Source organism: Petromyzon marinus, chromosome 63 (genome assembly GCF_048934315.1).
Source record: "Petromyzon marinus isolate PM22_M1 ecotype Great Lakes invasive population chromosome 63, UKy_Petmar_22M1.pri1.0, whole genome shotgun sequence".
NCBI lineage: Eukaryota > Metazoa > Chordata > Hyperoartia > Petromyzontiformes > Petromyzontidae > Petromyzon > Petromyzon marinus.
In genome coordinates this window covers 7,071,506-7,091,260 of record NC_133729.1, presented here as the reverse complement: position 1 = coordinate 7,091,260, position 19,755 = coordinate 7,071,506, and the positions used below count along the sequence as shown (strand labels likewise).

Below are 19,755 nucleotides of genomic sequence, written 5' to 3'. Positions count from 1 at the left end.
ATCAGGCCCGATTCCAGTGAGCCAGCTCAAACCCACGTGCTCAACGTGAACCGGCTCCGAGCGTGGGTTCCAGCCGTGCTCGGTATATCCGTGAGCTGAGCCCGAGCCTAGCCACAGCTGAGCACGCTCGCTCGCTCGCTCGCTCACCCATCTTTGGAAGCAACTGAGCGGCTCAAGCCTGCGCCGAGCCTAAGCTTAGCCTGAGCCGAGCCTGAGCCGAGCCTGAGCTAAGCCGAATCATTAGAGGCCCAGCCAGGGCCAAGCCGCGACTCTGAGCACGGCACTCGTAGGCTGTGCCGGGAGCCTTCCGCCTCCCGGCGTTCCCCCACACCCCCTCCCTCTATCCCCTCCCTCGACCCCCCCCCCCCGCCCCCCACGCTCTCAGATGACGACGGAATTGCAGGCCTGTGTGGGCGAGCCACTGGCCGCCTGAAGGGGGTTGGTGGGCAGCACGGTGATGGGCAGGTCCCAGCTGAGCGTGTCGGCCTGCACGCGCTCGGCCCCCCGCCACAGGCTCCCCTCGGACGCCTCCATGGCGAGCGTGGGGGTGGCCTCCGGCTCGCACGCCACCAGGAACTGGAAATGCAGTCGCCACTTGAGGGTCACTGCAACGTGGGGGGGGGGGGGGGGGGGGGGGTGGTGGGGGGGGGCGAGGAAAACGGGGCAGCTGTCAGCGGGGCGGCGGTGGCGGCGGTGCTGACACTCATGCCTCGGAGCAGCGGCAGGCTGAGTTTGTGTGTTCCCTCGCTCTCCACCTGTTCTCAATGGGTTTACTCCGGCTTTCTCCGGTTTCCTCACGTGGCTAAACACTCGCACGACGCAACCGAATAGCTGACGGCTGAGTGGGGGAGGGAGGGCGGGGGTGGGTGGGCGTGGGGGTGGGTGGGCGTGGGGGTGGTGACCGGGGGTGGGGGAGGGGCAGCATCCTCCTCACCCACGTGGGTGCTGAAGCTGGGCGTGGCGTGCAGTGGCACGGGCAGCGCGGCGTGCGTGCGCGCCGTGTGGAGGCACAGCTCGTGGTGGCGGGCGTGCGTCGCCACGGCGGGCGCCTGGGAGGGGCGCCGCCGCAGCGCCGGCGCCACGCTCTCCTCGGCCTGCAGGAGCACGGTGACGCGCAGGCAGCGCACGTCGCCCGCCGAGAAGTCGAAGCTGCAGACGGCGTCCTCGCCGAGGCGGAAGGCGGAGCGCGCCACGCTCAGGCGCCCCACCTTGCCCCACGGGCTCGTGATGTTGAACACGCCTGCGACGGCAACGCGACGACAGTTCACCCCGCCTGCGGAGCCTGGGGCGAGCGCCGTTGGCGAGAGGGCGCCGGCGGGCGGGCGGGCGGGCGGGCGGGTGGCAGCCGTGCCCACGTCGCCTTATTGGCGACGTTCACACGAGAAATCATTTGACGCCCGAGTCGACCTAGGGGCGGCCCCGGTACCGGTTCAAATATGCAACACTGTTATCGGCCGTGAGTCGGGTCGCCGGGTGCGTCGCGCGGCGCGCTAACCACCACACTGCCGCCGCTCCCCTACTCTGACGATGCACACACACACACACACGGTACGTCGGTGACAGCATGTGCAGCTCACATCTGTGCTCGTTTTTTTTTTTACTCACGCTTGTTTACCCAGGAAAGCCCCACCGAGCCTCCAAGACTCTTTTTCACGAGTTTCCATCATCAGCATCACGTGCTTGTGTCAGCACACGCGCACACACACTAAAAGTGCACCTGGCCTGGCAACAGGCGCCGTGGTGACGTCACCGCCACTCAGTGGCGAACGGCGGGTGTTGGTGTGCCAGCGCCTGTGTGTCGGTGTGTGGATCGGTGCGTATCTGCACATGTCGGCGAGTGCCCGCGTGTTTGTCGGCGTGTGCCCGCGCCTGTGTGTTCTGTGTCAGCGTGTGTGCCTGCTCGTGTGTCTTTGTGCCTGCGCGCCTGTCAGCATGCGCTTCGGTGCGCGGACGGCTGCGTGCGTAGTTGTGCACCATCTCCCGTGCATCGGTGCCTGAACGTCCGCGTGCGTGCGTGCGCGCGTGTTGCACGTCCGCATGCGCGTGTCTCACTCTGGCTGCGCTGCGCCGTGGCGACCGTGATCATGTCCGCGGCGAGGTCCAGCAGCCGCCCCTCGCCCCTCTCGCCCGACTCCTGGCCCCCGCCTTCCCCGTCCGCGTCATTGCCGTCGTCGCTGTCCGTGTCGTCGTCGTCGTCGTCGTCGTCCAGGAAGGGGTTTGCTGGGGCCACGGTGTCGTCATCCGCTGACAGGTGGTACTCGGAGAGACCTACGGGCAGGATGTCTGGAGGGTTACGCGCATCGCTCAAAACGCGTGGTATTATTATTATTATTTCCCGGTTTATTCCGAGCATGCTATCGGCATCGCGCCATCAAGACAACGCGAGAATCCATTCGAAAGTCTCGCAGAGCGGTGCGACCCATCGTGTTGGAGAACCGACCACGGAAGTGGATATAGCAGAGCTACCTCCGAGATTCCCTCAAGTGGGGCGGCACTTCCCACCCGCTCGGTATTGGCTAAAACATCCCCAAAGCTCAAAAGAAATCACCCACAAATGACACGACTGCGATTATACACGTCAGCAGCAACACCCCTACCCCACCCACTACCACAAAAAACTTTCCAGGACTCTCCAAAGGCTCTTGCGACTCGGTGAGACTTTCCTGGGACACTGGCGCTCGCTCAGCCAGCAGTCTCCCTCCCCTCTCTCCCCATCGTGACCCCCGACCCTGACCGGCGACACGGCAGCTCCCATGCTCAGGGGTTCAATCCGGACCCTGACGCCTGCTGTGTATTTGGTGTGTGTGTGTGTGTCTCTCTCTTCCCGTGGTCGCGTGGATTTTTCTCCGGGCTCGTCCGGGTTTTCCCCGCCACGATTAGAATCGACATCACGCGTTTTGAGTATTTGCCTGCTGTACATTTAGCACGTGATGGTGAGCCACTTCGTTGAGCTATCATTTGCGATAGCCAGGTCGCTTCTGAAAAAGAGCTATATAGCTCAGTGGGGCCTTACCTGGTAAAATAAAAAGTTTAGTTTTAACAGTTTAGTTGAGTATCCATAATAGAGGTGTTTGGGTTAGATCACGTAAAGATAAAAAATTTGTCGTTAAATCTGCCATCACCCTACGCAGTTAATTAGGAAGGTTTGTCACGTAAACAAATCACGCCAATTCGTTACTAGTACAGCACACCAGTGTGTTGGAGAGTATGACACATTTATATGTTTACGCGATCTAACCCAAAAACCTCTATTATGGTATGTTGAACTTCTTTCTCACCGTACAGAGCCAACCGTGCTAATCGGAGGTGCGGGTGGACGAGAACACGCGCAAGAACAAGTTCAACCTTCGCTCCACGTGGGACCAAAACTTCGCGGTAAAGAAAACGCCACAACTTTGGCGTAGCAGGTCAACAAAACAGACCCGGGCCGGCGTGGCCCGTCCGGCCGCCACTCGCCACCTCCGCTTACACGGGGCCAGCGTTCATTCGTTCATTCATCACACACAGACAGCGAGGGAACGTTGCGCCGAACGTGTGACCTCTTGCGGAAGCATTCGCTTAAAACTGCTCGTTCTGCCGTACCGGCGTCTCCAGTGATTTGTTTGATCCACGGATCACGGGCGGGGGAGGGAGGGGGGGGGGGGGCGACCACGGGGAGGGAGGCGCCATTGAGGGTCGCAGTCAACTTTTCGGCCGTCAACCGCCGGCCGAAGTGGGCAATTCGCCGGAGCGCTCACTTCAGCATTTCACGTCGAGCCCCAAGTTCGTGAGAACAAGCTGGCGAGCGCCGAGTCGGCCGGGGGCGGGGCAGGCCTCGTACCTTGCAGCACGAGCACGCGGAAGGGCACACGCAGCAGCTTGATGGGCGAGTTGACGCGCTGGCAGCCCACCGTCAGCTTGTAGGCGTACTTCACGGCCTGCCCGCGGAACGACGGCGGAGCGTCCAGCGGGATCGTCTCGCTGTACGTGTCTGCGGACGGGCGGGGAGGGGTGGGCCACGGTGGCGAGATGTTAACCGCTTCGCCTGCTGTGCATGAGGAGGTCACGGGGTCGAGTCCGACCCTCGCCCGCGTATATTCGGAGTTTGCGTGTTCTCCCCGTGGCCGAGTGGATTGTTTTTCGCGGTTTTACCCTCCACGTTGAGAAACGTGCGATTCGAATATTTGGCTGCTATAAATGACCGCATGATAAGCCACTTCATTGGGCTATCATTTGTGGCCAGGTCGCTTTAAAAGAAAGAGCTGTACAGTCGATCATCGATTATCCGGCGGCTTTGGGGAGAAGGGGGCGGCAGATTTTCATAAATGCCGATATAATCACAAATCATTATTATTAAAATGGCTTATTTTTGCACATTCTTGCATGACAATATGTTTGTAGGTGTTATGTTTTTTTGTGTATTTTAAGTGGTTACTATGTGAAATTGGCATAAATGACCATACAAATACACAAAAATAAATATTACACTTTAAAAAGTTGCTGTATTTACTATACCATACTTACCACTCCAATCTCGAAGACTCTACATGGGGTGATGCATATACGTGCGGTATTTTCTTTAAGATATTGTATGTAGTGTATAATGCACTGTATATAATATTTAACACTAAAATCAAGCATAGCTACTTTTTTTGTGACTCACATGGTGCCAATACCCGGACTGGTTGCAGCCTTTGGAGCGGTTTCGCCGGATCGGCCCGTGACCGCCGGATAATGTTGGGAGCCGGATAATCGCGCGCCGGATAATCAGTCATCGATGATCAACTGTATAGCTCAGTTGGGGCCTTACTTTTTTGTGAAATAAAAAACTAGCTGTAATATTTCAACGCGGGGTTCAGTGAGGGGACCGCGAGCGACGTCAGCGACGGCTCGGCTCCTGCAGTGGAAAAAAACCAAACCGGCTCCTCCCGGGACGTGCGGTGGGCAGGATGTCTGGAGTGCCACAATGAGGCAGTGCGCCCTACGTTTGAAATGTCTCCCGCGTGCTACTCCGCGCGAGCAGCCTGCGCCCCGCCGGCCGAGGAGCGCTGGCGGTGCAGCCACCCCAAATCGTTTTGAGCAATCATCGGAAAGATGTGATTGACCATGTTAAACCTCAACCCCTGCTTTCCCCCCGCTCCGCGTCTCCCCCCATCCGTGGCTCCGGAGGTTTTGGAGCAGCTTCACCTTCCTGGCTCCACCCACACCCCAAACCCCCACCCGTATCCTGCGTCTGTCCTCCCTGGCTCCTCCCCACTCCTCTTACCATATATAACAGTCTCTCATCACATATATAACAGTCTCTCATCACAAATAGCTCTCTCTCTCTACAGTAATTTTGCTGTGCCTTTTTTTTTTACACCTGATGAAGGAAGCTTGTGTTGCCTCTGAAACTTCGTGATTTGATTTTTTTTTTACCTACGTGACTTTACCGAAAGAACCAAAGAGTATACCCCAATCGTTCTATCGCGTCAGCGTCGGTTACTCACAGGCCTTGCTGTCACCGGGGGCGAGCTGCAGGTCGCAGAAGAGGATCTTGGGAGTTGTGGAGAGGACGCACTGGCCCCTCTCGCCTGCACAAACGGCACCGGCAGCGGCGGCAGCAGCAGCACCGTCGACTCGCAAAGCTCACTCGACTCTCCACCGCGTGTTTAATGTTTTCCATGTGATTGTGCTCCCCAGGGAAGTCTCATCGTGACTCTTGGGAGTTGCTGTTTGTGCCTGCATATGGGGGTTTATTGCATGCGCGCGCGCGTGTGTGTGTGGGCAGAGGTAGTGTCGCGGTTGGCGTGCTGCGCTACAAACTTGGCAACCCGAGTTCTATTCCTGCTAAAGGTACCAACACAAGTGACGATTATCTATACCGGTCCTGGGCCTCCCCGAGGTCGACGCAGTCTCATGTGAGTACTTGGTGTGGTATGTATATAGCAGCGCTGGGGAGACAAAGGCGGTCAGGTGTGGTGCTGGCAGTTCCACCCCCTGGTGTGCCGTGTTGGCCTTCATAGGTGCTTGCTAATAGCACTTGCCTACCAACAGTCTGTTAAAAACTATACGGGGGATCTTTGTCTTTGTACACGTGTTCATATATATGGGGGAGCAGGAGTGTAGCGGTTAGCGTACTGTAATACGAACCCAGCGACCCGAGTTCGATTCCCGCTCATGGCCACTAACACCAGTGATGATTATCTGAACTGGTGCTGGGTCTCTATTAGGCCGACTCAACCTTAACTTAGCCCCTTGTGTGGTGTGTAAACACACCACCACTTTGCGAGTGTTTGTGTGCACACGTGGCTGACCTCGGTTGGGCACGAAGACCGTGTCGCTCTCGGCCTGCACGTCCGGCCCCGCTGTCGGCGTCGGTGGCAGCGCCACGCGGCTCTCGCTGGCGTGGAACTGGCAGTGGATCTGAGCGCTGGCCCACGCCAGCGTCTCGCTGGGCAAAGGCGGCAGCGGCAGCACAGGCAAACGCAACCGTCACCAGGGGGAAGCGTCGGCCACGGGAGGGAAACACCGCGCTGTGACCCCTGGAGGTTCCAGGTTCGTTGAAACTGTGTTCGGCCACCCGTGTTCAGATTATACGCCGCTGGGGTTCTCACCCACCAGCTGTTTCTCACTCACCGGCTGGGGCTCTTACTCACCATCTGAATCCCTCACCAGCTTAATCTTTTGTTCACCAGCTGGGTGGTCTCTCACTCAGCTGAACCTCACACTCACGAGGTGAATCTCTAACCCACCAGCTGATCCACTCACCAGCTGAGGCACTCGCTCACTAGCTCACTAGCTGAGACACTCACCAGCTGGCAGAGGTGGCGTGGGGCCCCATGGGGTTGGTGAAGGTGACAAGACACTCCAGCGTCTCCCCGGCCAGGAACACGGGCCCGCGTGTAATCTTCGCCACCACCTCGATCATCGTCTCAGCCTGACACGCAGTGCACACAATCACTCGCCCCGTGTCCAATCGGCGGCAATAAAGCTACGCTGGATGCGTATTTTAGATTCCGTGCTCCGACTGCCTTTAAACCATACTCTTGGGTTCTTTCGGTGAAGTCACGTAGGTAGAAAAAAATAATATATCACGACGTTTCGTTCGCAACAAGGAAACCGCTGAAGTAGGCGCCCACTACAGCGGTTTTCCTGCTGTAGTTGTCTCACCTGATGGCGATTGCTTGTGTCGCGATCCAAGCGTCGTGATCTGTTATTTTTTCGACCTACGTGACTTTACCGTAAAGAACCAAAGAGTAATGCCTACTCAGTCACCGCCGATTCCTGATGAGGCACCCCCTCCCCACCCCTTCCGGCCTTTCATCTCTCGCGCCTTTCCTTTTTAAGCCCCGCCCCCTTCTTCCGTAGGCCCGCCCCTTCGTCTTGAGCCCCCCCCCTCCCCCCGGCTTCCGGTTATAACACGAGAATATGAGTTTGAAATCCTATTCTTTGGTTCTTTCGGTAAAGTCACGTAGTTAGAAATAAAATCAATGACGACGTTTCGATCGCAACACAAGCGGTGGCCATCATTGCCTGATGACGACCGCTTGTGTTGGCATCGGAACGTCGTGATGGGTTTCATTTTATTTCTAACTTCGTGTCTTTACCGAAAGAACCAAGGAGTATGGATTCCTGCAGTCACGAAAGCTTCAAATCAAGTTTGAAATCATATTGTTAACTTACAGAGGCCAGCGAACGACCATCATCTTGCCCCAGCCTACATCACTGACATGATGTACCCCTCCACCCCCCCCAAACCCCCAAATGTGTCAACTCTAAAGTCACTAAGATCTGGGGGATGCAGATGTTCTCTCTATTCCCAAGTCGAGGCTTCCGTCTATGGGTGACCAAGATTTGTCCCCGTGTAGCCTCCACCCAGGCAATTGTGGAACGCTCTTCCACGAGACATCAGGGATCTCTCTCTCTCTCTAGAGTCTGTGGACATTTTAAAAATGCATCTTAAACCCTATTTATACGTTTAGTTTAATACGTAAATTAGATTTCGAAATGTATGTATGATATTATTTTTATGCTGAGTGTCTGCTGCTGCTGCTGTATCCTGTACAGCGCTTTGAAAACCCTGATAAAAAGCGTGAAATATATGTGAGTCTATGAGTCAGTGTGTCTATGTGTTAGTCAGTCTATGTGTGTCTATGTGTTAGTAAGTCTATGAGTCAGTGTGTCTATGTGTTAGTCAGTCTATAAGTCAGTGTGTCTATGTGTTAGTCAGTCTATGAGTCAGTGTGTCTATGTGTTAGTCAGTATATAAGTCAGTGTGTCTATGTGTTAGTCAGTCTATGAGTCAGTGTGTCTATGTGTTAGTCAGTCTATGAGACAGTGTGTCCATATGTTAGTCAGTCTATGAATCAGTGTGTCTATGTGTTAGTCAGTCTATGAGTCAGTGTGTCTATGTGAGTCAGTGTGTCTATGTGAGTCAGTGTGTCTATGTGAGTGTGTCTATGTGAGTCTGTGTGTCTATGTGAGTCTGTGTGTCTATGTGAGTCTATGTGAGTGTGTATGTGTGTCTATGTGAGTGTGTCTATGTGAGTCAGTGTGTCTATGTGAGTGTATCTATGTGAGTCTATGTGAGTGAGTCTATGTGAGTGTGTCTATGTGAGTGTGTTTATGTGAGTGTGTCTATGTGAGTGCGTCTATGTGAGTCAGTTCGTGTACAGTACAAGCCAGTGTCTTCTATACGAACTAAGCGAGTACTGTATAAGTTCATGCCGAGCCCTGCTCACCCAAAAGTGGCCCCCGCAAAGCGGACAGAAGCAGCGGCTGACAGAATCCGGCGTAAACCAAAACAACAACCAAACAACAATAAACAACAACAATAAACAACAACAATAAACAACAACAAACAACAACAGCAGCGTGAGCCCAGCCGAAGGCCTCCGCCGCTGTCTCCTTCTGAAGCGGCAGCAAATTGCCCGCGCGGGGGGTCCCCGGTTACCACGGCGACTTCCTGCGACGTCATCAAAATCCTAGCCTCTGATTGGCTGAACCCTTCCAGATTGCCCTGCTGGAGGGGAGGAGGGGGGGGGACGTGGAGGCTCAGGGGACCGCGGACATTTGCCCGGTTACGATATCGCCGTGACGATATATCGCTATATCGCGATACGATATCGCGATATAGCGTCACGGCGATATCGCGATACCGCGCCCTGTCACGATACGAGACCACGATAATCGTTACATTTGATGAGCGCTACCGAAAGAACCAGGAAGATTGATGAGCGCTGTTCCACTTTTACGATGTTTTTTTTTTGTGGTTGTTGCGTTTCAACGCAAGCTGCCAATAAGCTGCCAATAAGCTGAATTGGGGGATTGCGTGCCACTCCACACGATGTTCGTTTTGGGGCCGTCCATAAATGACGTCACGCGATTTTGGACGATTTTTGACCCCCCCCCCCTTCGTCACACGACGTCATAAAAAGTCAGACCACCCTTCAAATATGACGTCACAAAGCTCTGCCCCCCCCAAAAAAATCATGCTTCAAATCGCTTTAAACTATTGTCATTGTAGTGCGTATTTAATGTGGCGCTGCACTCTGATGTTGTAGGAGAAAACATTTATTAAAAAGTCTATTTAATGTTATTGTTTTATATTTTTATTATTTTATTGTTTCCCTTCTACGTGACTTTACCGAAAGGCCCAAGAATATAAATAGAACGTGTTGTCTATATTGATTTAAAGTTGCGCATTTTGATGTGACGTCACATTTCTCAAACTCTCCCTCGTCACACATCGTCACAAATGTCTGACCACCCCTCCCCCCCCCAGATGCGTGACGTCATTTATGGACGGCCACTAAGCTTAATTGGGGGATTGTGTGCCACTCCACACGATGTTGGTTTTGGCGATGTGAAGCATGGTGCGCATTTAAAATATTCACGATAAAAAAACACAATATGGTCATTCTGTCGAGGCGCTGTAAATGAATTGGCTGAACGTCCAAAGCGCGTTAACATCACACACTCGAAGGAGACATTATCTTCAGAATATGTTTTTTATTCGGTTTATCCAAAAACGCCCACACCCCACAATCATTTGCCAACTCAACGAAATTTCAAGTTTATTCTCAAGGTTTCATTCAACCTTGCGCTTGCGACACCCCCCCCCCCCTCCCCGGGATCATGAAAATTCCACGCCATAAAACTACGCTGCGACTTATATTTAAGGTTTCGTCAGGGACGAGGGACGTGAAAAATCGTTGCTTGGCTCGAAATTACAAAGCGAGCCGATTCAAATGCCGGCCCAAGGACCACGCAGTGTCGATTTGTAGCCTCTGCCACAGAAATGTGCTATGTTGATGACTGGTTCAGGACTCCTTTAACTTGAATTGGATGTTTAGAAAAGGCGCAAAAAAACTGCTCGGGAGGTGACGTTTCGTCTGAAAATGTCTGAATATTAATTAGTATTATTATGACTGCCCCGCATTTTGGGCCTCAAGATGCTTGTCCCTTCACCTGATGAAGGCCACTTGTGTTGTGGCCGAAACGTCGTGAGAATTTTATTGTGTCACTTTATTTTATTATTTTATTCTCATTCTACGTGACTTTACCGAAAGAACCAAGCAAGACGCTTGACGCAGTTTCAAGCGAAACGCCTACCCCCCGAATGTCACCTCGCCGCATGCCAGATGGGGCCATGACGATTGTCCACGGCGGCGGGCGCTGGAAACGATCGCAACAATCGGCGCGTCGTTCCGGTCGCACTCGTCACACGCACACGCACGGCGCTTGCCACGAATCAAACGTGGCACCTTGGGGGCTCACCTCGTCAAGAGGCGTGAACCGTCATCACACGAACTCCGGTCACAACCTCGTGGGCGGCGGCTTTTGGGCCAACAGTCGAGCAGAGGCGGCGGTCAGCGCATCGCGCGGCGCTTTCAGGCAGCGCTTCTGCGGCCGTCTGGAACGCTCTTCCGTCCGGTGTTAGGAGGCGACTGGAGCTGTGCACTTTAAAATCGAAATTGAAAACTCACTTCTTTAGAACTGCTTTTTTGGCGACGTAAGCTGCGAAAGAAGTTCAACAAACATACATTGAACAATTTAAAGCTTTCGTGACTGCAGAGATTCACATACTTGGTTCTTTCGGTAAAGTCACCACGTAGAAGGGAAATAATAACATAATTAAAATAAAACAATTCTCACGATGTTTCGATTGCAACACAAGCAATCATCATCAGGTGTAAAACCACAGCAAGACATTTTTTTTTAAATGTGGCGGGTTTTTATTGCTGTGCTTTTCACACCTGATGATGATTGCTTGTGTTGCAATCGAAACGTCGTGATAATTTAGCTGTTTTATTTTTATTACTTTATTATTTCCCTTCTACGTTACTTTACTGAAAGAACCAAGAATAAACATTGAACACTTGTGCACCACGTGACAATGTAATGATTGGCCGTGTCGGGTGGTGGAGGGTCTTAACAACAAAAAATCGGTCACATCATCACGTAGCCGAACCCGAAAATTAATCATGAATTGTAATATTGGCTGCGAAAACCTGACACGTCTTAGACCCGTCACAGGTGGAGCGCTTAATAAATATTACAGCTATAAGCACCAGGGCCAGAATGCTGTTGGATTACGGCAGGCAGAGAGCGTTTAATCCTGACGAGTCTCTCCCTCGCCTGGTTCAGGGTACTCTCATTCATAAATGTGTCACCGAAGAGATTGAGGCGGAGCTTTTCTTTGGTAATGCTGCTGGGCACTTTCGCCTTCGTCGCCAGGCTCGATGGATTCCCCATAAAGAAGTGGTTGAGTTCCCTTCCCTGCATGGACTCAATGAGGAAGTCCATCAGCTGGTGCAGGTGCTCGTGCAGGCCCTCCTGGGTGTATGGCCTCTGCTCGAGCAGGTGGAGGGAGGCCGTCTTCAGGTGGTACGAGCAGAGTCCACTCGCGAACTGAGACGTCTCCTCCAGCCGAGTGTCGTGCTCCCGCAGGTACTTGAGGATCTTCAGGGCCTTCAGGTGGCAGGAGGGGCTTGGAAGCGGGCTGAGGATGTTTTTCTCGAAGACGGAGAACGACAGCCTCCAGAGATCTGGGGATGTCTTCAAGGGTTTGGCCACCACGAAGAGGTCTCTGTCAATGGTGATCGCTGGGACCAGGTCCACGCAGATTTCAACATCGGGCCAAATATTTAAAATGAGCGTACGGGCTGGAAAGTTGCCTACAAACTTTTTAACAAATTTAGACTTGTTTTCAATGACTGCTCTGTCTGCTAATGACTGAAACCACTGATATATTTTTGATGGTATCAGGTATCCATTGCTGCTAAAGTCCTTTTGAAATGAGTGAGGGGGACCTGTTTTTCGCCAATTAGCTTGCAGTTCAAATTGTCGTTCTACTTCTATTTTACGATAGCCACTGTAATCTGAGGTGATGGGGATAAACTTGAATTCCGGGTGAGAGAGAACGATCATGAAATCCAGCTCCATATCCCCCTTCACTTTGAGTCCTTCATACGAGCTGCCGGTCTGAACGATGTCATATTCAATCGAGGGATCTATGTTTGGCCGCTGAATGCTTCTCATCCCCGCCAGGAGTGTACGAACCTCGCGCTCGGCAGTGTCGATGTGGGAAGCGAGCAGCCGAGGTGGAAACTCAACCTCTTCGCTGTAGAACCGATCGAGTTCAATGCTGGACGCCATCATTGAAGTTCACTGCAAACACAAGGAATGTTATAATCACAGCGGACTTTTACCTATCGTGATGTTTACTGCCGCGAAGCATTTCATATCATCGTGCTTGTCTACCCAGGGAAAAGGCCTCACAACATAATTTCAGGAGGGTCCTGACATTTTTTTGTCCAGTAGGGTGTGAAGTTGCTGCTTTGTGTAATATTAATTGCATAATCTGCAGGTAATTTTGTTTTGGCATTGAGATGCTGAAACAATACGTAGAACAAAAAAAAATATAAAAAAAAATATTTGTTTTGTTCCACGTGACTTTGCCAAAAAGACCCAATGAATATTAATTCCTGCAGCCGTGAAAGCTTTAAGTCAATACCAGGCACATTGCATGCGGCCTTTTTGGTTTGTTTTCGCCGTGGGAGGAAACCGGAAAACTTGGAGCAAACACACCAGCTCGACACACCGATGACAAGTCATCATCAAGACCGCATTGACCACATGTGCTCGTGGCAAAAACATGCGAACAAACATGCTCTGATAATAACCCACACTTTGTCTTTGAAACTGAATGGCCTACACCAGAGGCAGCAGCCTTCTTTATGGCCTTGTCTCACCACCAGCATGAGACCAGAGACCAACGTCAAAGGGCGAAAACTCCAAGGCCAATGCAAATATCAAAGCACTAATAGCTGGGGTTGAGCAGTGATAAGCAGTTACACAAACCCCACGACTGTATAACCGATGAGCGTCATATATGAGGCATTGCATCTCATCCTCGCACGTTTTAGTTGCACATTTTAGGCAGCATCTGTTGTTGGAGAGACGGGATGGACCCCATCGCAGGAATGTGGAATGTCCACTGGCACTTGTTCAACGACGAACACCGCCCTAAACCACATGTACCCTCTGCAGAGCATGGCAGGTCTGCCCCCTGGTCAATGGATGAACTTGTCCTTAGGGGCCGTCCATAAATGACGTCACGCGATTTTGGACGATTTTTTTACCCCCCTCGTCATACGGCGTCACAAAAAGTCAGACCCCCCCCCACTCAAATATGACGTCACAAAGCTCTGCCCCCCCCCCCCCCCCCAAATAAAACATGCTTCAAATCGTTTTAAACAATTGTCATTGCAGTGCGTATTTAATGTGGCGCTGCACTCTGATGTAGGAGAAAACATTAATAAAAAATAGTCTATATAATTAAGTAGAACGTGTTGTCTATATTTAAAGTTGCCCATTTTTATGTGACGTCAGATTTCTCACACCCTCCCCCCCCCCTCGTCACACGTCGTCACAAATGTCTGATCCCCCCCCCTTAGGTGCGTGACGTCATTCATGGACGGCCCCTTACCGAATCACAACACAAGCGACCACCGTTGTTGTGACCACAACAACGGCCGTGAACATTTCTGAAGTTCAACATTGACGAGGTGACCGGGTGACCCTCCCCCCTCCCGCCCGAGGTCAGAGCGCTGAGCTGGCACCGCTGAGAACCCTGCGTTGTACGCGCGCACGCTGAACTTCTTTGGCGCCGTACGTGGCCGGCCGTGCTAACCGCAGGTAGGTGCGGGGGAAGGACAGCGAACTTAAACACGAATGGGCAACACGCGAGTTCTAAAGGAATGAGTTTTGCCGTCTGGATTTAGATGTTAATAAGTATTTTTTTTAAATACTTTTTATTTAAAACACGCTTTAATTAAATGTACCGTACTAGTAATGGCAAAATTCCACGACTCCAGGAAGTGGCCCCGAGGCTTGCCATAACGTAAGGGGGCCGTGGTGATGTACAGCCAACGTGAGTTGAGCGTGGACAATTAGACCCAAGCCGAAACATCTCCATATATGTTAAAGGCAAAGTTGTGAATGTGTGTGTCTGTTCAAAATGTTTAGCGTACTTCCCGACATGCCATGTGGGTACTTTCCAGACTGTACACCATGCAGAAATTATAAAAATACACTTTTTGTGGGTGGGGGGGGAGCTCAATCATGCATATTTTTCTTGCACGGCAAGTGAGCTGTGACGTCAAATCTGTCACGTGACCCGCGCATGTGGAAGCGTAACGCATTGTAGTGTAGTGGTTAGCGCGCCGCGCTACGAACCCGGCGACCCGAGTTCGATTCCCGCTCACGGCCACCGCCGGTGACGATTATTTAAACCGGTCCTGGGCCTCCCCTAGATCGACTCAGCCTCAAACGAGTAACTGCTGTGGTTGTGTGAACATCGCCACTGGGGGGACAAAGGCGGCCGGGCGTCGTGAATCCAAGTCCCGGGTGAAGCCGGGTAGTACAGCTAGTAACACATATAAAAATGTTTTAAAATATTTATTTTGATAGAATATAGTATTGTCATTAGTATGACATAAGTATTGCAAGTTTGCAGTCGATACCACATTGGGAAGTGGGTAAAATTGAGTTACAAGATTTGAGGATACAACAACAACAACAGAGTGAGTTAAATAAAAGCGTGTGGTTGTAGTAATAATAAGAAAATAAGTAAAAACCTCGGTCGTCCAGTCGGTCCAGTCGGGGCACACGGGAGGATGTTTTTCTCGGTGTTTGATGTCCGTGGTGGCAAGCGCAGGAGTCTTAAACACACACAAAGACAAAGATCCCCCGTGTAGCCTTAACAGACTGTAGGGGCAAGTGCTGTTAGCGAGCACCTATGAAGGCCGGCACGACAACACGAGGGTGTGGGTGGCCAACACCACGCCCGGCCGCCTTTGTATCCCCAGTGGGCGATGTTAGATTCATCGCACCAGGTACTCATTTGAGGCCGAGTGACACGTATACATACACAACGATCCCCCGTGTAGCTTTAACAGGCTGTAGGGGCAAGTGCTGTTAGCGAGCACCTATGAAGGCCGGCACGGCAAACACGAAAAAAGTGGGTGGTCAGCACCACGCCCGGCCGCCTTTGTCTCCCTAGTGACGATGTTTACTACACACCGCACCAGGTACTAATTTGAGGCTGAGTCGACACGTACACACACAGCGAGAGACATCCACTGCTGGATACTCTGTCGGTGACTGGGAAGCAACTCACCTCGTGTCGCCGAACCTCAAACCGCGTGGAGGCTGTGGCGCCCCCCAGGGACATCGCTGCTTTATACCCCGACCGAGTCGTGCTGCGTCACCTGACGGGGTCACTTCCAGGCAACGTCGGCAACTGTTGCTCGGAAGTCGGTCACTAACGTGAAGAACGCGACGCGCCCATTGGGTGAAAGCCACGGGTTTGTGTGTGAACGGCGATGGGGGGTGACATTCCACGTGCAGTGAACTAGTGGTGAAGTCATAGGGGCCGTCCATGAATGACGTCACGCACCTAGGGGGAGGGGTCAGACATTTGTGACGATGTGTGGCGTCGGGGGGGGGGGTTTGAGAAATGTGACGTCACGTAAAAATGCGCAACTTTAAATAAATACTATATAGACAACACGTCCTACTTATTCTTAGCTCTTTCGGTAAAGTCACGTTGAAGGGAAACAATAAAATAATAAAATATATATAAAACAATAAAAATTCTCACGACGTTTCGACCATAACACAAACGGTCGTCATCAGGTGTGTCGGTCCGCATTAATTTATTTATTTTTAAAAACAGTGTACTTATTTATTTATAAAAACGTCAGCGCCACGCGCAGCGATTTGGCAGTTTATTCAGAAGGACTAATCCATCTACGTTCTGAAAAGAGGAGGGGGGAGACGAAAAATTAATGTATGCTGTCTGAAAGCCACTGTAAGCGTGAACAATCAATTAAGACCTGAAATGGTTTATCAAATCTTTCCAATGATTGCTAAGCCAGAATCCATCTTCTCGGTTGAAATTGTCTCTGTGCTTGTATATGTGGATAGCCTCATGAACGAATCTCTTATGGTAGCCAGATGGCTTACAAAGAACCTCTGTCTTGGAAAAGTCAATGTCATGTGAGCCTACTGAATTATAACAATGATCTGTCATGGCCGAGGTGTTGGTCCTACCGTGTTTAAGGTCTGCTTTGTGTTTACGAATGCGGTCAGAGACATGGCGTTTGGTTTCTCCAATGTAACTACTACCACAGAGGCAACTTAGTTTGTAGACACCAGGGTACTGTATGTCCGGAATCACATCTTTTACAGACGGAACCAGATCACGGATTTTATGTAATGTGTTGAAACGGACCTGGATCTTGTGTTTATTCAAGATTTTGGAGATCTTTTTTGTGATCCCCGCAATGTAGGGTAAAGTGATGGTTTTGAAAGGCTCCTCAAGAGGGTCCTTCTTCATGGTTTGAGTGATAGCTTTGCGGATTGTATAGTCGGAGTAACCATTAGCCTTAAGAGCTTGGTGTACGTGCATGAGTTCACTGCCTATGTGTTCCTGGTCGGATATGCATTGGGCTCTATGATACAGAGTCTTGATGAGAGAATTCTTCTGTGATGGATGGTGGTGGGAATCCGGTTTCAGATAAGCATCCGTATGGGTAGCTTTCCTGTAGACAAAGTGGCTCATTGAACCATCAGGTCTCTTTTTTATTAGGACATCCAAAAAAGGTAGCTTGCCATATTTTTCGACTTCCATGGTAAATCTGATGGCTGGGTGTATGGAATTGATGTGGTCGAAGAATTGGTCTAGAGCAGGCCGGCCATGTGGCCAGATGACAAAAGTGTCAGAGGTACGTGGATGACACTTTTGTCATCTACTGAACCCGGCCACCCGAGTTCGATTCCTGCTCACAGCCACCAACACCAGTGACCATTATCTGAACCGGTCCTGGGGCTTCCCCCAGGTCGACTCAGCCTCAAATGAGTAACCTGGTGCGGTGTGTAAATATCGCCACTGGGGAGACAAAGGCGGTCAGGCGTGGTGCTGGCCACCCATCCGTTCCGGCCTTCATAGCTGCTCGCTAACAGCACTTGCCCCGACAGTCTGTTACAGGCTACACGGGGGATCTTTGTGTTGCAAATCCACTTCTTTCACCCCAATACTCCTCCCCATGTGCTGTGCCCGGACACTCCCATGGTGGCCGTCGGCCAGGAAAGTCACGAAATTTTTTTCACACGAACGACGCAATTACGCAAGCACCCGATGCTCCGTTTTGAAGTATTAAAATGAAACATCTTTTAATTGTCTTATGTTTTGAATTAGATATATTTTATTTCTTCATTAAAAGCTTGTATCATTTTACATCTGGAAGACTTCATTGAAAAGGACATTTCGTGTGCATTTCATCTCGTCGTTAAGTAGATGGCCTTGCTGGGGGTTCGGTTCGATGCGGACTTTCACCTGTTTCGGATTGCGGGATCGAGATAAGGCGACACAGAGCTGCTGGCCGTGCGAGAAGACCGCCGTCTGCAGATCGATTCCAACGTAATCGAACGTCTGTCCCTCCGCCTCCGTCGTTCATGCAGGGGGCACGTAGGTTTGCAGCGCCCCCTGCATGAAAACGACGGGAAGTTCAGCGTTCATCATATTCATCACAGATAAAGTTGGGCGTTCATATTATTAAAATAAAATACCCGGGTTCAGCTCCCGACTCGGCCTGCCTATCTGCGTGGAGTCTGCGTGTTCTCACCCCTCCCTTTACAACTCAGGGGTGGGGAACCTTTTTTTCTGCCAAGGGCCATTTGGATATTTGTAACATCATTCGCGGGCCATACAAAATAAAATTTACGTTGCTATGAAAAAAGCTCCTAGATTGATTGAATTTCAAGTCGTGCGGTTGCCTTGGCAGGGCCAGACCAAATGATTTCGCGGGCCTTATACGGCCCACAGGCCGGACGTTCCCCCCTCCAGATTATGCAACTTTCTGGTATAGGTTAAAACTCACGCAACGTAATTCCCTGCAAATTACTCAGTTGGGAATCACACGCAGCAGGAACATCGCCTACCTTCTGCAAAAACAAACCGTGGTAGTTCGCTTGCTGGGTAAACAGGCAACATACTCCATAAAACAAGTTTTTTTTGGGTTACATCGCTGAAATATATAAATGTGTCGTTAAACCCGCCACCACCCGACGCAGCCAAATGGTAAGGTTTGTCACGTGAACAGAACGTGCCAATTCGTTACTAGTACAGCACACCGACATTTACAATCAATCTACAATCATTGTAACTGTTGTGGCTTTGCTCTCCTACACACCGGTGTGCTGTACGAGCAACGAATTGGCACGATGATGACTTTCCAACAGTTGGTGCTGCTGCTGCTGCCCTGTGTCACTACCGCCACCACTGTCACTCGCTAAAGCTGATAAAAATAAAACTTTCTCCGATCAACCATGGGACAACAACGCCGCCTTGTCTTCCCTTACCCTCGATATACGGAACACGTAAGTTCCTGAAAAAGCTCTCCGCAAGGGGACATTCAGTGTACAGAGCCCTGTTTTCCCATCAACTTCTATGATCGAATTGGAGATGCGATGTCAGGCCCCAAGATATAATAAAATAACTGTACACTTAAGCATGCTGCAACCCGTTTTTTAAAGCATATGCATATATATGTCACGTAAAGTCACGTAGAATGAGAATAAAATAATAAATTGATAAAATAAAATAACACCATAATATTCTCACGACGTTTCGGCCACAACACAAGCGGCCTTCATCAGGTGAAGGGAGCGAGACTGTCTGGTAGGACAGCGCTGGAGTGAGAGAGCCACGTTCAGATCACGGCTTTTAAGCTGTGTGAGAGGAACAAAGAGCCTTGACGAAGGAATTAGCATAAAATTTAGCATTGAAAAGGCTGAATGATTAACTTGTGACTGGTCACAGAAATAGCTATGTTAAAAGTTAAAGCATACACATCCGCAGAGGCACCCATTGTTAAAAGGAATTAGCATAGAATTTAGCATTGAAATAGCTAAATTAAGGCATTCGCTTGTAACTGCTACAGAAATAGTTACGTTGAAGTCAGAGCATACACATTCACCGAGGCACTTAGTACAAATCAAAACAGGAGAATTTAGCATTGAAATAACTAGGCGAATTTAGCATTGAAATAACTGGGTGATTTGCTAGTGACTGGTCACAGAAATGACTACAAATCTGAGCTATTCACAGTACTATATAGTGAACCAATAAAAACTAAAATATAAATTACCTTCATGTTATCAATAAACTCTATATTCTCCAATCAGCTAAGCTACCAACCATAAGTCGTTATATATCACAATGCT

At 50.8% G+C, this 19,755-nt stretch overlaps 2 protein-coding genes across 4 annotated transcripts; both read right to left on the bottom strand.

The window, feature by feature from the left end:
- Positions 1 to 350: 350 nt before the first annotated feature.
- On the bottom strand, positions 351 to 8,913 carry LOC116956084 (RAB6A-GEF complex partner protein 2-like). 3 transcript variants are annotated; one of them, XM_032977531.2, is made up of 8 exons: positions 8,703 to 8,913; positions 6,774 to 6,898; positions 6,276 to 6,412; positions 5,469 to 5,552; positions 3,821 to 3,970; positions 2,053 to 2,283; positions 935 to 1,240; positions 351 to 605 (listed from the first exon to the last, which is right to left on the bottom strand). In XM_032977531.2, the coding sequence occupies exons 2-8, from the start codon at positions 6,887 to 6,889 to the stop codon at positions 382 to 384; spliced, it is 1,248 nt and encodes a 415-aa protein (XP_032833422.2). In that variant the 5' UTR covers positions 6,890 to 6,898; positions 8,703 to 8,913; the 3' UTR covers positions 351 to 381. The 3 variants fall into 3 exon arrangements, with proteins under 3 accessions (XP_032833422.2, XP_032833423.2, XP_075910034.1); XM_032977532.2 differs by having other exon boundaries at positions 2,053 to 2,268; positions 8,703 to 8,910; XM_076053919.1 differs by lacking the exon at positions 2,053 to 2,283 and having other exon boundaries at positions 8,703 to 8,912.
- A 193-nt stretch (positions 8,914 to 9,106) lies between these two features.
- Positions 9,107 to 19,147, bottom strand: LOC116956099 (inositol 1,4,5-trisphosphate receptor-interacting protein-like). Its single transcript, XM_032977551.2, has 3 exons — positions 15,647 to 19,147; positions 15,105 to 15,188; positions 9,107 to 12,633 (listed from the first exon to the last, which is right to left on the bottom strand). The coding sequence occupies exon 3, from the start codon at positions 12,622 to 12,624 to the stop codon at positions 11,509 to 11,511; it is 1,116 nt and encodes a 371-aa protein (XP_032833442.1). The 5' UTR covers positions 12,625 to 12,633; positions 15,105 to 15,188; positions 15,647 to 19,147; the 3' UTR covers positions 9,107 to 11,508.
- Positions 19,148 to 19,755: the final 608 nt, after the last annotated feature.